Source organism: Octopus sinensis, linkage group LG17 (genome assembly GCF_006345805.1).
Source record: "Octopus sinensis linkage group LG17, ASM634580v1, whole genome shotgun sequence".
In the NCBI taxonomy this organism is placed as follows: domain Eukaryota; kingdom Metazoa; phylum Mollusca; class Cephalopoda; order Octopoda; family Octopodidae; genus Octopus; species Octopus sinensis.
Window position 1 is genome coordinate 24,024,063 of NC_043013.1, and position 14,868 is coordinate 24,038,930.

General features: G+C 30.5%; 1 protein-coding gene across 18 annotated transcripts in view; it reads left to right on the top strand.

Annotated features, from left to right (window-relative positions):
* Positions 1–14,868, top strand: part of LOC115220684 (arf-GAP with GTPase, ANK repeat and PH domain-containing protein 1) — a 220,308-nt gene that overhangs the window by 184,779 nt on the left and 20,661 nt on the right. For 10 of the 18 annotated variants that reach the window (XM_029790803.2, XM_029790806.2, XM_029790807.2 and 7 more), the window contains 5 exons: positions 1,474–1,560; positions 8,386–8,454; positions 10,149–10,250; positions 11,051–11,189; positions 13,313–13,438. In XM_029790803.2, coding sequence (XP_029646663.1) covers positions 1,474–1,560; positions 8,386–8,454; positions 10,149–10,250; positions 11,051–11,189; positions 13,313–13,438 — 523 coding nt within the window. The remainder of the gene's footprint in view (positions 1–1,473; positions 1,561–8,385; positions 8,455–10,148; positions 10,251–11,050; positions 11,190–13,312; positions 13,439–14,868) is intronic. The other 8 variants (XM_029790808.2, XM_029790810.2, XM_029790812.2 and 5 more) reach the window with 2 other exon arrangements.

Sequence of the window (14,868 nt, forward strand, 5' to 3'; positions counted from 1 at the left end):
TGTACAACTTAGTACAATCCCATTCATGAATTATATCCATCAATTCATTCATCATGTATTAAACTTGAACATATTTCAAAATACCAAATATTGACTTCACTCGCAAATTAGTTTATGAATTTCTAAAATATAATTCTGCATCATATTAACTAACATACCAAAATCATTCAACTATGTTGTGAGATTTAAAAATCATGTGGTGTATGTGTGTATGTATGTATGTGTGTGTGTATATATACATATATATATATATTTCTTTTCCAAGTAACTCATTAGATGCATATCTTGTCTTTCAAATGTTCTATTATATGATATTTTGTCTTTTTTTTTTGTACACCTTAATCTTTCACATTTCATTTTTCCACCTTACCATGGACTGGGCATTTTATTTTCATCTCTATTCTTTTGAGAGATGAATAAAATAGTTTGTAATGATTTTAAACTGAAGTCTATGAATTTTCAGTTTTACTTTTTACATTTTTGAATTATTGCATGCATGAGTGTGTGTGTATGTGTGTGCATGTGTATGTGAGGAGAAAACCAGTTGAAGCCATTTCATTTCATGCGTCTCCTTGAGAAAGCTATTTTCATCAAATAGTCCTCATTGTTTTCTACTTCATAAGCCTAATGTTAAATTTACTCTCTGCTTTCATACACAAAATATAAAGTCAGTGTTATTTTATCTTTAGACATAAGTTACAATGAACAACTCAGGTGTTTTCTTTTCTCTCTGTTAAATTACATTTTCTACTTTCCACTATTATTTTGAACCTTCAAATTAAAAACTAAGCTGAAAAAGTTTTCACTTCTTATATGTCCATCTTTCATTCAAGATACCTTATTTTATGCATATACAACCATCAATGTAATGGAAAATTTACTAAATTGACTTATCTATTTGCATCTGTTTTATTTGAGAGACTCAATGGTAATTTGATTGAAAGTTTTGATAAAGTGCTCTTTTGATATTTAATATTTTGTTGAATAAATTTTCAGGTGAATTTTTTTAATGGTACATTTTTTGTTGTTGTTACTCTGTATAAATTATCTGAAATGCTGGCAGCTGGTATCTCTATATGTGTATTCATACAGTAGCATGCTTGACCAGTTTGTTTAGTGTTTGATATTTATATAATGGCTGCATGAATATTTGAAACTGTCTTCTAACAGCATGGCTTACAACTATTATGATTATTGTGTATTTATTTATCTATTTATTGTTTATTAAATTTGCTATTGTGTATACTCAATTCTGGGCCTTTCTAGTTTTCATTCCAATCTTTCAAGAAATGCATGCCTGCTACTGGTTGCACTGTCCCAGTAGAAGTCACTACAGTGGTACTAGAGATAACTAATGTTTACTAAACCTTGGTGATCTGCACAAATCTGTGTAAAGTGTATATGAGGTGCTAAGGATCAGCCATATTGCTCTGCTGTCTGAACTAACCTATAAAACATATACTACGTTTCCAGGACAGACCGGAGGGAAAAGATTTACCTACACCAAGCAGTACGCCTACACAGAGTAGGAAAAATCGGCGGAGATCAAATCTTTTCAATGTAAGCAGACATTCCATATATGAAATCTGCATCTATCAGTTTCCCTTCCCTGATCATACATTTTTTATTTTAGTTCTACCATCTCCATTTTCCCTTCCCACTAATACTTCTTTTCTCATCAGTTAAAATTTGGCCACAATTATTTTATATTTATATTATGGTATTGTCTTTAAGAGAGAACAAATTGAGAATAAGGTTGCTTTTGTCTTACATCTGAATATTTCCTCATCATTTTAATTCATGAAGTCTCTATACTGTGAAAATATAGAATCATTATCAAAATCTGTGTATTTTTGTTTTATTTTAGGAAGACATAATTGTCATACATCAGAAAGTCTATCTCTCATGCATTATTATTTTAATATTAAAAAGAAAATTTTGGACTATTAAAACTAACATTTGCTAATTGTATTATTAAAAGTGAATATTCTGTAGTATGGATATTAAAATAACTGTGACCTAAAAGCATCATTAATAATCATAAATTATTTTAGCCAAGTTTAAGTGAATGTTTGCATATTTCTGCTAATTCTTCTACAAATTTTGTTATTATTATTCGTTATATTAGTTTGGTATATAATCAAGTCTTAATGTTAAGTCTTTTTCACCCATCCAGACATAAATTATATTGGTGGTTATCTTATCAAGAAAATTATTCTTTAAAGAGATATTTTTTTATGAAACCTTCAGCAAATTGAAGCTATGGCTTGTCTTAAAATCGTAATTGCAATGTGTGACAGTAGATAACATTTTCATCAATCAAATATTTGTAACTTAGTTTTTATCGTACCTTGTATGAAAGCAGTCATAGCTATTTTATCATACATACAACAATGGCACTAGTTTTCCCTTATACAGATCTCTTTTAATATATGTGAAAGGTTAGCTGGTTCAAGTGGATGGTTTTTTTAAACTCCCACTCCATATATGTGTCAAAAGTGGAACTTCTGGGAGAAGTTACCTGTATGGACTAGCATCCAATTTTAAGGTTTCTTGTTCTTATCTCTTATTCATTTTCTGCTGCAGACACCTGACTAAGCAAAGAGTCCCAGGAGTTTGGGGACTGGTTAATTTTTGGGCTTCTGTGTTTACCTTTCGTTGGTTGCATCCAGAAATAGTTTACTTGCTCCAAGTTCTATTAACTAAGTTACTCATAACAAGGCTTCATGAATTTAGTCCATTTTGCTAACATGAAATCTAAAGACTAAGAATTTAATTAGTTAACTAATTAAAACAGAAGGTAGAACCGAAATTGCATAGTTGTTTGCTCTCAATATTATTTTCTCCTTTTATAGCTTAAAATGCAAAATGAATAAAATAAACTGAAAGATAAATATTTAGAAGCAATCCTTAAATAATATTATTCACTTTTTCTGATCTGTTAAATTATAATTTAAACTGGTCTCCATTTAATAATCTGATTAATGGAAGTGTGCGTTAATTTTGTATTTTTTTTTTCCCTGTTGCTTTACAAATTATGTGAAATCAAGCTAAAGCACTTTTTTTTTTATCTTTTGTATTTTTTTTAAAACTTTGAATTAAACACATTTACACATTTTGACTATGACTGATAAATGTCTTCAAGTTGCTCTTATGAAGACATTTCTCTAATAAAGCATTACAAACAAAGAGCTTAGGTTAAAATATAATCATAATAAAGTATCAACAGCATTAACCGTTGAACTCCAGATTTTGAAAAGATTTAAATTATTCAATTTCCATGCTTATAAAAATGTCTTCTTTCCTTTTTCTTTTACCTTTGTCTATAAGAAGAATTATCTTGCAGATATAGCATACAATTAGTGTTATATGCTGTCATTTTAAAGATATGATTTTTAAAACTACTTTACTCTGTTAAAACATCTCCAACTAAATGTCAGTAAATTATTTTGCCTCACTTAAGTAAGAAATGTATTGAAGCAAATCTTTGTTGGATTAGGGCTGATATGAAGCCAGCTGTTCTGCTTATTTCAAAAATTCTAAAGTGAGACTAACATTTGAAGCAGTTTGTGAAAATACAATCTTTACTTGAAATTTTTCCAACTATTTCCACCCAGCTTCACCATAATCTCTTCTCATATTATTAGAGTAATGTTGTTTTGTATTTACGTATACAGGTTACAGGTTACTTCAGATGAATTTTTTTTTGCAGTTTCACCTTTTTTTCTCTTTTTTTTCTCAGTCAGTTCTAATAATAATATCTTCTAATAAAGATGATGATGATGAAAGCCCTGTTGTGGTGAAATTTGCTTTAAATACAAACTAGATTTTTCAGATTTTTTAAAACTCAGAGTAGATGCAGCAGGTTTGTTTATTGTTAACTCAATGCAAGCAGCATGTTAGAATGATGATAGTCAATCATTCATATAAAAACAAATTAAATTCCTGATTTTGGTTTTCCAACAGGAGCTAATAGAATCTTTAATTTAATTGTAAATTTTTCTTATTAGCTGATAAATGAGGAAAGTTAGACTTTTTTTTATAGTTTATTTATTGAAATCACTTATTTCTAGAAATTTATGTTTACACCTCTTAGTCTGGAACTAGTAGAAGTATCTCAGTCCTCATATCCATTTCACTTGCATTTGTTAATTTGAATCACTTCAGTTCCAAACAACGCTTTAAGCTCTTATTTTCTTTGCTCACTAATGTTAATATGTTAATCCTGATTACTATTTGTTTAGAATCATATGAGGTCATACAGTTTTAAATATATAAAGCTATATTATATTCCCATCATAGAGTAAATTTTATTTCCATAACTTATCTTTTAAATAAACTGATCCACATGACAGTTAAGTTGTTAAAAACTGAAAATGTATTGAAAGATCCCTTTGTAGTTATCTTCTTTTAACTTCATAACAACATAGAAAAATAATGCTACATTTGTGCTTGTAACGATCCCTTCCATTTAACCAGATCTTCCTCCCATTAATTCCAACCATTGCATTAATATTTAGGTCACATGCTAACAGTAATCATTTCAAACAATGCTACATGTATATTCTAAATTGCAATATAACTGACAGCTTCATACTACACTCTTTACATTCTGTTCATCTAATTTTTGGTAAATTTATATTACAAAGATTGTATCCTTTTATTATTTTTCATATTATTATTATTATTATTATTATTAACAGCTTCGTTTTCAAATAATCTTCACCTTTCACTCTCTTACAAATCTTTTGTTCTTCCCAACAGTTCTTTTCTGTGTTTTCTTTTTCTTTTCCTGTTGTAAATAGATTTGTTACCATTTTTTTTTTAGATGGCTCTCATAATTCATTTTCTCACTGTTTCTTTCCTCAAAACAATTTGCTTAATTATAATCAAATGACTTTCATCTTGTCAAATGTGTTTCATCAAACTGATCCTCTATTGTGATAAAATGCTAAAAATTGTATCTCCTGTTCCATTGAAGTGAATTTTCTTTGTTATTTGATGATTACTTTTAGAATCACCAAACATTGGTTTGTATTATTCATAAACATTTACTATTTAAACAGAAGACAACTCAAAAACAAAAAAAAAAAAAAAAAAAAAGGAATAGAATATCTGTTGTTTCAGGAATTGATTTTAAATATAAAAAAACATCAGTGATTAAATTTTATTTTTTTTATTTTTAAAACAAATAATGAAAGAAATTAATTCTAAAACTAGAAAATATGTGGTCTAAGGTTATGTTGTGAGCTTTTGGTTTATTATTGTTGTTCTTGATGTTGTCATTATATTCCAATCAAGTTTTTCTTTATCTTATTAGATTCTAAGTTTCATAATTATTTTGCTCCACAAAACTTCTTTATTTTATACTTTATTTGATATTGTTGCTTTTGTATTTTGCAAACATCAGTTAGCAGCATCTTAATATCGGTGTTTTCTCACGACACCATTCACAGCTTTCATTCCATTTGCTTTCTGTTGCCTGTATTTTAGTGTATTGTCCTTGATCAGTTCTCTTGGACAGAATGTTGGAACATTTTCGTTTGTTTCATTGTCTTCTTGTTACCCTTATATTGCCCTGCTTGTTTCTTGAGACTTTTCAACTATTCTTTTTATTTTTATTTTTTCCCTTTATTTTTATTTGTTGATCCCCTAAAATCATCACTTCAATTTCTCTGTTGTTGCCAAATCGTATAACCAGACTCTTACTTTGCAGGAGGGTTCATAACGTTTTTGGCAAACTAGAAAGACAATGTGTCATAATCTAAAGAGTTACTTGGAAAAACTTATATATAATATTAAACATAGAGATTTTGAAGCCTATTGGTAAGGCTTTATCACAGAGACAAACCTTTTCTTCTGTTTGTATTAAATTGTTTATGATCATTTTACAAATTCTGTTCTTCAACTGTTACTTCTACATAGCTACATCTGAGGAGGAAGAAATCATTTCTTATATGAAACAGATTCAGTAGATTTTTTTCTTTTTTACTTTTTTTTTTTTGTCTTTAGTTAATATGTAAGCAAAACAATTTCGCTAAGTCTTCATAAGATTTATTCCTGTGGATATAAATGTTTTTCTTTTGAAATATTACTAGCATATTTTCAAGTGTAAACGAAGCTAAAATCAGTTAAACTTCAGTAATGCATGGCAGTTAACTTCTGAACAATTATTTGTGACTAGACAATGCATTTTCAGTTAACATTATTATTTTAATGTGTATCTAAATATTATTAATATTGTTTTACAGAGATCAAAGTAACCATTTAATAAGTTGAGTTATTTTGTCAGTTGGAAAGATAGCTTTACTCTTATAAGGTGGATAAGATTAATAATTGTATCAGTGTAACATTTATTTCATTATCAGTTCTTTTATAAGGGTTCCATTTTCATATAATGGCTTTTATACACAACATACTATTTAATGAAATGTTCTAAAATTAGTTAATTAATTATCATATAACTACCAACTAAGTGTTTTCGTTAGAAGTATATTACCAATCTTTGCTTGCTTTAGCTTAATTCTATGACCACATATACATGTCTCTCCATGCTTGTTATCAAGTTTAATCCTTTTTAATCAATTTGCAGTATTAAAAGAAATCTGAGGACAATGTATAAAATCCTGTTCAATAATATTCTAAACTCTCTCCAGTTTTATCGAAAGATCAGTTTTGTGAACTCAGAGATTTTATTACAACATTGCTGCTATCTATACTTTTACAGTCGACTAGGTTTGCAAAATACTGTTGATTGTCTTTCTGTTAGTTTGCACTGATCTTTTCCCCTTGACTTCCTACCCACTCATGTCTCTTTTACGATACCTGTTTTCTCTGCTACTTTTCTTAACTGGTTCTTGTTTTGCTTGTAATTTCTGCTACAAAATTCACAGATAAATCCTGCTTTCAAATCATTTTCTTTAAGCTCAGTGAGTCCGTCTCTTTAAATCGGTGTTTATGGTATTTGATTGGTTTAATAAATAAAAATTAGAAATAACTGTTTCTTTTAAATGGCTAAATTGGAAATCTTTGGGAGAAATCAAATAGGTTTTTGCAATACTTGATGCCTTTTTTTCCATCAGTAGTTTGAAATGGAAGCTGAAAACGAACCTCACACTTGACTTAATAAACACAGGAACATGTAAAACTCTTTATAAATGAAAACGAATTAAATAAATCAACTACTGCTCCCTTTTATTGACTCCCCCAGTGCATTAATGGTGAAAGTTGTCTTCAGAAGAATATGAAATCAGAAAAGTCAGACACTGACATTAATACTATAAGAGATCCGACTATCAGTCATTCCCAATGCACAGGGAAGTAAATGGGAACTGTTTCTATCCCAACCGGTTTCTTCATTTTATATCATCAGAAACAATTCGATCGTTGTCATGAATAATCATTAAGTAATCCTTTTTTGGTCTGGGTTTCAATCTGTGATTCTAGAATCTCTTCTGGTGATCTTATAATGATTGCTATTGTTGTTGTTGTTGTTGTTTAGCCCCGTAGCTCACCCCTTTTTGAGCTATGGTCAAAGGTATTCTAGTTGTGACCATTTCATCTGTTTGTCTATTTAGGACATGTCCACTGTGTCCTTTTTTTAAGACAATAGAATTGGATTTCAAGGAGATATGCTGCTATTACTCATATAATGTGCAACCACATAGAAGCTTTCTTGCCAGCTTGACATCTTGTTTTTTTGTTTTATAAAGATACCTTTTTATGACAAAAATAATTTTCCTTGGCTTTTTAATGCAACTCACAAAATTTCATTATTGTTAACCATGAGGTCACTGTTCTTTAGAATAGGAATGTTTTGTGTCAGATTTAATGGCCAATTTTATGTAAGTACAAAACACTTTGAGATTCCCGTAGTAATCCTTTATCTTAGAAATGCGTAAAGAAAATAGAATTTTAAGCCTACAACCTAACTCTCCTACATTAATTCTTCTACCACAGAAGTAGTAACATTTCTCTCAGAGTCATTAAGAGATACTAAATGTTACTACTGTAAGATGCTATGGAAATTATTGGTATTGCACTAATTAAATGAAATTTGATTACATAATAATTAATCATACACACCATTATGGCTTCTTTCTCTATTCATCATATTTTTCTTACTGTTTATATTTTGTTATTTGCGTATTATTTGTTCGTACGTATGTTCAACGTTGGTGTAAACAGGAGGCTATAAATGACAATAATCAAACGTAAATTTCTAAACATAAAATAAAATCAAAGAAATTCTATTCTTAACAAAAAGGGAAGAATATGTATCCATGACTACAATCAAAAAAATATTTTCAGTCAACATTGGTTACAAATTTCCTTTTTGTTCATGTTTTCGTCCACTAATGTTCATAACACTCTTTCTTACTACAGAAAAAGGATGATGAGAAAAAATTAGAAACAGAAAAACTAGGAAGTGGTCGAGTTATACCTATAAAACAGGTAATGGAAATAATGGTTATTACGTTTTTTTATATTTTTTTCTAATTGAAAGATTATAGCAGTTTTGTCTTAGTTTGTATCATAAAATGGGGTTCTTTTTGGTTGTTTTTTTTTTTTTTTTTTTTTTGTCCCATTTTTGTTATGAAGTTCTTCCCACTGATCTAGTTACCAATCAACTTTACACCTGTAATCTTGTCTGCACAGAAAGCTTGTGTAAGTTACATCTAGTAAGGAATAACTCAATAGGTTCCAAAACATGGACATCAGAACTGTTCTTCAGTTGGTCCACATTTCATAATGTCTTTGCTTTGCCATCATTTGAAAAATTAGATTTTGAGTCTTGAGGTTGATATTAGTCACAAATTCTAATCAACATTAATATTAAAACTTTTTTTGAAGAGTACTTGAATACCAGATTTTGCAGCCTCTCCAAACTCCATAAAAACTGACTAATGTCACCTTGATCGATGAACTGCAGTTTGGAGACATGAAATGCCTTACCAACTCCTATTTTGTCAAGAGATGCAAATCGGTTGCTAACTTTAAGAACACATAACCCTAACTTTAAGCTGACTTTCAGCAAAGTGATTGCACAACCATCGGCAAGGACAACCCTTTCACATTCCACCATCATCATCTCTGATACTTTGCTGGAACTGATAATTTCCTCCTAATCTTAAAGGTTACTCTGACAAAAGAGGAAGAAAACAGGATTCATATTGGCCATTTTATTATTGCAAAACTATTCCCAGAAACAATGAATAGCTGCCTCTGTTGCTGATAGAAATGCTTTCTGAGGTTATTCAGAATTGACTCATAAGATTTTGATTTTAATGCAGAAAGTAATAATAAACCCAATTAAATATTTTCCCAAGATGGTAACTGAAACACTTTTTGGACAATAATGTTGCTTTTTTTTACTTTTACCAAAACTGATTTTTGAGATTTTAAATCCAGAAGCACTTGGATATATATAAAGGAAGCAAAAAGTAATATTGTCCGATGCCATGAAAGTTTTTACTAGTTTCATGCCATTAATGAGGGAATCTGAAATTTCCTGTACTTAACATATTTTGGTATTTAAATGAATTCATTCTTTCAAAACTCTAAATGAAGAAGCTTTTACAAGGCAGTTCAAGATGGAAAGTTTAATACAACTTTTTATCTTTTACTTTTTTCTCTCATTGGGTCGCAGCAGGCATCCTGGGACACTACCTTGAAGAGTTTTAGTTAAACAAATCAGCACCAGTATTTTTTTTTTTTTAAAGATTTGGTGCTTATTCTAATTATAAGAATGTAAACCCAACAACTGTTGTGAAACTGGAATTGGGTGAAAGGGATGCACAGTAATCACAAAAATAAATATTTATGAACAAAACAATTCAGATTAAAGTTCTTTCTGTCTGAATGTCCAGAAAAAAATTCAACTCTATATATAATGTTCTCTTGCATTTTCAAGAATATAGTATATGTGCATGTATTTGTAAGAATGTGTGCATGTGTGTGTGCTGTAAAGTGGTTGGTGTTAGGAAGGGCATCCAGTTGTAGAACCCTTTCCAAAACAGATGGTTGGGGCCTGGTCAGTCCTCCGCTGTAACCAGCTCCTGTCATAATATCCAACCAATGCCAGCATGGAAAAATGGATGCTTGATGATGATGGTGATAATGATGATCTTTCTTGTCTTTTCATTCAGGGTTATTTATATAAACGGAGCCATGGCTTGAACAAAGAATGGAAGAAAAAGTATGTGGCTTTGTTAGATGATGGCAGATTGACCTATCATCCTAGTTTACATGTAAGTACCTGATACTATTTATGCAGTAACTAAAACGTATTACTGTAAACCTGTTAAGTTTAAATCATATGAAAGCATTTTTAATTTTTATTGTTTAACTTCAAGATGTTTCTTTTCTTTGAACAAGTTTGCAGCAATTTTGTTGATGCTTTGCAGTTTCGTAACAATTAAAAGAAGTGAAAATGCTAAAAGTTTAAATTTTGTTGTCCACATTCATTGCATTATCTTTCTTTCGTCTCTTCTCTGCCTCATTCCAGTGATCCATCCCTCTACCCTTCACCTCTCCTCTTTCTCCGCTCTTGTTCTCTCTCTCTCCTTTTAGCTCATGTTATCTGTCTGTATTTTACAAAATCGAGTAAATAAATAACTGGTCCGATCTTCATTGATAGCAGATGACAATTTAACAGAGGCACAACAGAGTGTGTATGCTAAAAACCAAGTGTTTTCCGTCACCTACTTACCATAACCCTAACCCTAACCACTGCCATTAACTAACATCCCTCCATACACTCCACCATGTTAATGACAAACTATTACAGTTCCCAGTATATCACTTGTGGGGGCTAAGGCTTATAAGTCTGTGGGTTTCCTTATTTTTCCCTCTGTAAATGGAAGCTTTTTTTTTTAAGCATCATGTACATTTTTGGGCACAAGCATATTAATATTGTAGAGATGTGACTCTTTGCTTTTAATTACTTCATTTTATTATGACTAATAGAATATCAGTATCTTCTGATAATAAATTTTGAAAAAACACTAAAATTTTCCTTCTATGATTGTTTTCTTTATCTTTTTAACAGGACTATATGGATGAAGTGCATGGTAAAGAGATTAATTTGGTGCGGACGACAGTGAAAATTCCTGGTCTGCGACCAAAGGGCAGCCGAGGGATATCCACCAATCCATCTGTAATGGGTCCAGCAAGTATGACAACAAATGGTATTTTCTGTGCTTTAGTATTAGGAATATTTTACTCCTTAACTGCTCTGCAGATTATATTCTAAAGCCAAAGTTTTAATACAACTAGAAATTGAGATTTATGAACCAGTTTGTTTGTATTACTTGGTAGGTTTAAAATCTTCAAACCATATTGTTTCTGTTAATAACTTTAGAAAGATTTATTTAAACTCTTCTTTTCCTTTTTTTTTTGTTTGTTTACATATATAATTCATGCCACTCTTCAAATGTTAAAAACTGAAAGCTTAAAATACAATCAATCTGTTGCTGTTGTTAGAGCAGTAAATAGATGGGTTTGTCATCTGGCCTCATGTTATTGCAAAATCCTTATTTCATGTGACACTGTCCCATTCACTTTTCCTCACTGAACCATTCCTTGGTAGCATTTGCTCTAGAATGTATTAGCACTTTGAAGCACACGGTCCTTTTGCTGAAGAACTGAAACCATTTTGACCTTCATCAACAGCTGATGAGGGGACAGCTGTGTCTATGTTTCTACTTTTCCATGTGCTGTTCATTTGACTTAATATCTGTGCTTATTTATATTCTTTAACCCCAGCTCAGCCCTAATGAAACAGGTCTGAGATCAAAGGACTACTAGATTCAAATATTTTGTCCTATTTTCAGACATATTTTTAGTCCTACATTGTTGAATCTGCACTTTTTAAAATTATTTTTAGAAACAATAAGGTCTGATTTGAGGGAGATTTGGCTGCTAATTTCATGAGGTTGATTTGATCACATTTGATAACATTAAATATGTGTTTATGTTTTACTCCAAATCTAGCCTGGGTGGGATGATTTTTGCTTTAGAAATTGATTTTTATAGTTGGTTACCCTTGTTACTTCTGACCACTCTGTTATGAAGTAGGAGCAGAATCGGTTTCTATCAGTTCTACCATTGATCTTTCTTTGGTTTGTCTATCTTTCTCCAGGATGTAATAAAGTGTCATAGAGTAAGCGTTGAATATGTTCTCAATATTAATGATAACTAATGCTAACCATGAACACAGTAACCTATTATGATACCCTAAAGCTTTATTGACAATTAGCTTTTCCGTTTTCCTAGCAGATGAAATAATCTCAAAGTGGAATTATTGGCAGAAGTTTATACAGAATTAATTTCTAGGCTAGAATATTGTGAAATGTGTCACACACTAATACAGAGAAAAATAGATTTATACCAGCAAACACACACACACACATATATATATATATATATATTTGAGAAGACATTAGAAAATAATGCTTACTTTCAATCAAAGAATTGGATTTGCTGTACTTCCTTTCTAGATATCAAAAACTTGCTGCACTCTCTTCTGAGATAAGGCTGGGGTTTTTGAATTTTGACCATTGTTATAAGTTAGGAGCCTTTTTGGCAAAAGCTGAAGTTTTACCATTGTTGCCTTGTAGCATCAGTTGCTATTGATATGGCCAAATAAATGAATGGATGTTACTGGCATTAGAATTGGTAAATGCACTGGAGTGTTCATCTCATTTGGGTATTGAGATCTACTTGAGATTTATTTCTCATTTCTTTCTTTTTCTCTCAAGAAATATTCAAGTTAAACATTTTAACATGAATTTTATGAAAATAATATTGATATTATTTTGCAATGGAATAAGAAAGTTTCTCTGAAATACTCTAATGTAAAATTAATCCTGTTTTATGTTTGTTTTCTCCTATCTGCAGTAATTCTTCAAAGAAATTCCACAGTAAATTCAATAAAGGCCCTTTCAGCATCATTTTATTAACTTAGGATTCTGTGTTGCCAGAATTTTTCTTTTCATTTTATAGAAAATTTAATTGTATTTAATTTATAGAGTTTAACATTTAGTTTTTCATTTGAAATTTTTTTTTGTCACTTTTCATTCCCCAATATCTTGGAAAACATTTTTGTTCTCCAATAATTTTCTGTTTAATCCCATTTTCTTTTTTGAGGGTAAAGCAAAGAAATCCTGCAGCCACAAGTAATGTTTTGTGACCAGATTTAATGTTGTGTTTTGATCTCTTTTTCCTAACTTGGAAAGTTAGCAAATTAAGTAAAAAAGATTTCAAAAGACCAGGAAAAAAAAAAAAATCATTATTTATTTTCTTTGCATAGGTAAAAGTACCAAAGAGAAAGAAAATGTTATGTTAACAGCATATGATGGCCTTCGAGATGGTCAGCAACGGTTACAGACTAATATGGATGATGCAATTGTGATTTCTAACTCCTCTATTACTCCTGGTCAGTGGAAAACAACTTCATTAAAGTTTTTACTGTTTGTTTTGTTGAAATATTTATACTTTATTTTCTTGTTTTGTTCTTTATTTTTAAATACTTCAATGACCTAAGATTAACCGAAAATATTTGACCCTCATTTAAAGGATCATTTCTAATTATATTCTAATCACCACCACCACTACTACCTCCCTTCCATGTTGAGTGTGTTGGATCTCCTAACCCTGTATCCTCTTTCCTGAGACCAGGGGCCCTTCAGAAATGACCAACTACTACTTTCCTAGTTCAATAAATGCAAGAGATGGTTATTTGCCGTTTACACTTATTTCTGCTGAGGAATAGACCCTGTAGTGCCATGCCCTTTCATAAACTCTAACTGCATTCCTAAGCAACTCAAATCTATCTTACTCGAACTTTGCCTTCACACTTTTTATTATCTTTGTAACTTGATCCATTAACCTGAAAACTCTTTTCTTCTTTACTACATCTTATTCAGTAATTGATGATGGAACTGCTATACCCTTGGCTACAACACTTTCAAGTCTAATCAGTTAACCATATATGACTAATATAACACATAACATCAATTTCTCATAATATTTTTCATCCTCTCAGCAAATAGCTTTGTCCTACTTAAATCTCTCCTTGCTGTCCTCATTCACTTAAATTCTTTCACTGACTCCCTCTCTTGCTCCAGCTGTGACTTTTACTCTATATTTCATTTATTATTAGTATTTTTTTCCCTATCTCCCCAACTTCTTTTAATGAAGAGTTTGTGGTTCTTTCTCTTCATTGTCAGTTGATAAAGAAATGTGTCTGTGTTGAAACACTTCTCTCTAATGACATCAGCCAAAAGTCACATTAGAATGAAATTCAGCTGGAGCTGTTAGACTCAGAATAAAGACAGTCTTTCTGTGTTCAATACTCTGAGAAAACATCATTGCATAATGCAACAAACATTTTCAGATTGTATTTCAAAATGTAATTTATTTTGCTATTTGCATCAGTGAATGTAATTTAATGACTGATGGGAAGACATCATAAAACCGACATATATGAAATTTGTCACTTGTCTCTTGGAGAGATAACAGATATTTTATTTTGGTTTGAGCCATTAAGGTAAGTTTGGTAAGGGTTTTGATATGTTCTTGGGAACAAATGTCATCATTAGAAATGATGGAAAATATCATTATTGAATTAAGAAGATTTTTGATTGCCCTACCTGTAACAATGCTTGTGGGTTTATTTCAGTATATTTTTTAAAAATAAATAGCAGTTGTATTTGTGATAACTTTGAATATATTAAAATGGGTGCTGTAGAACAGTGCTTGGCAACCAGTAAAATGTTTGGAATACTCTCAGTGTTTGTTCGTTAACTGTGAAATTAATACAAATATTAATAATCAAATTGTTTTTCAAGTAGCTGTTGTCAACAT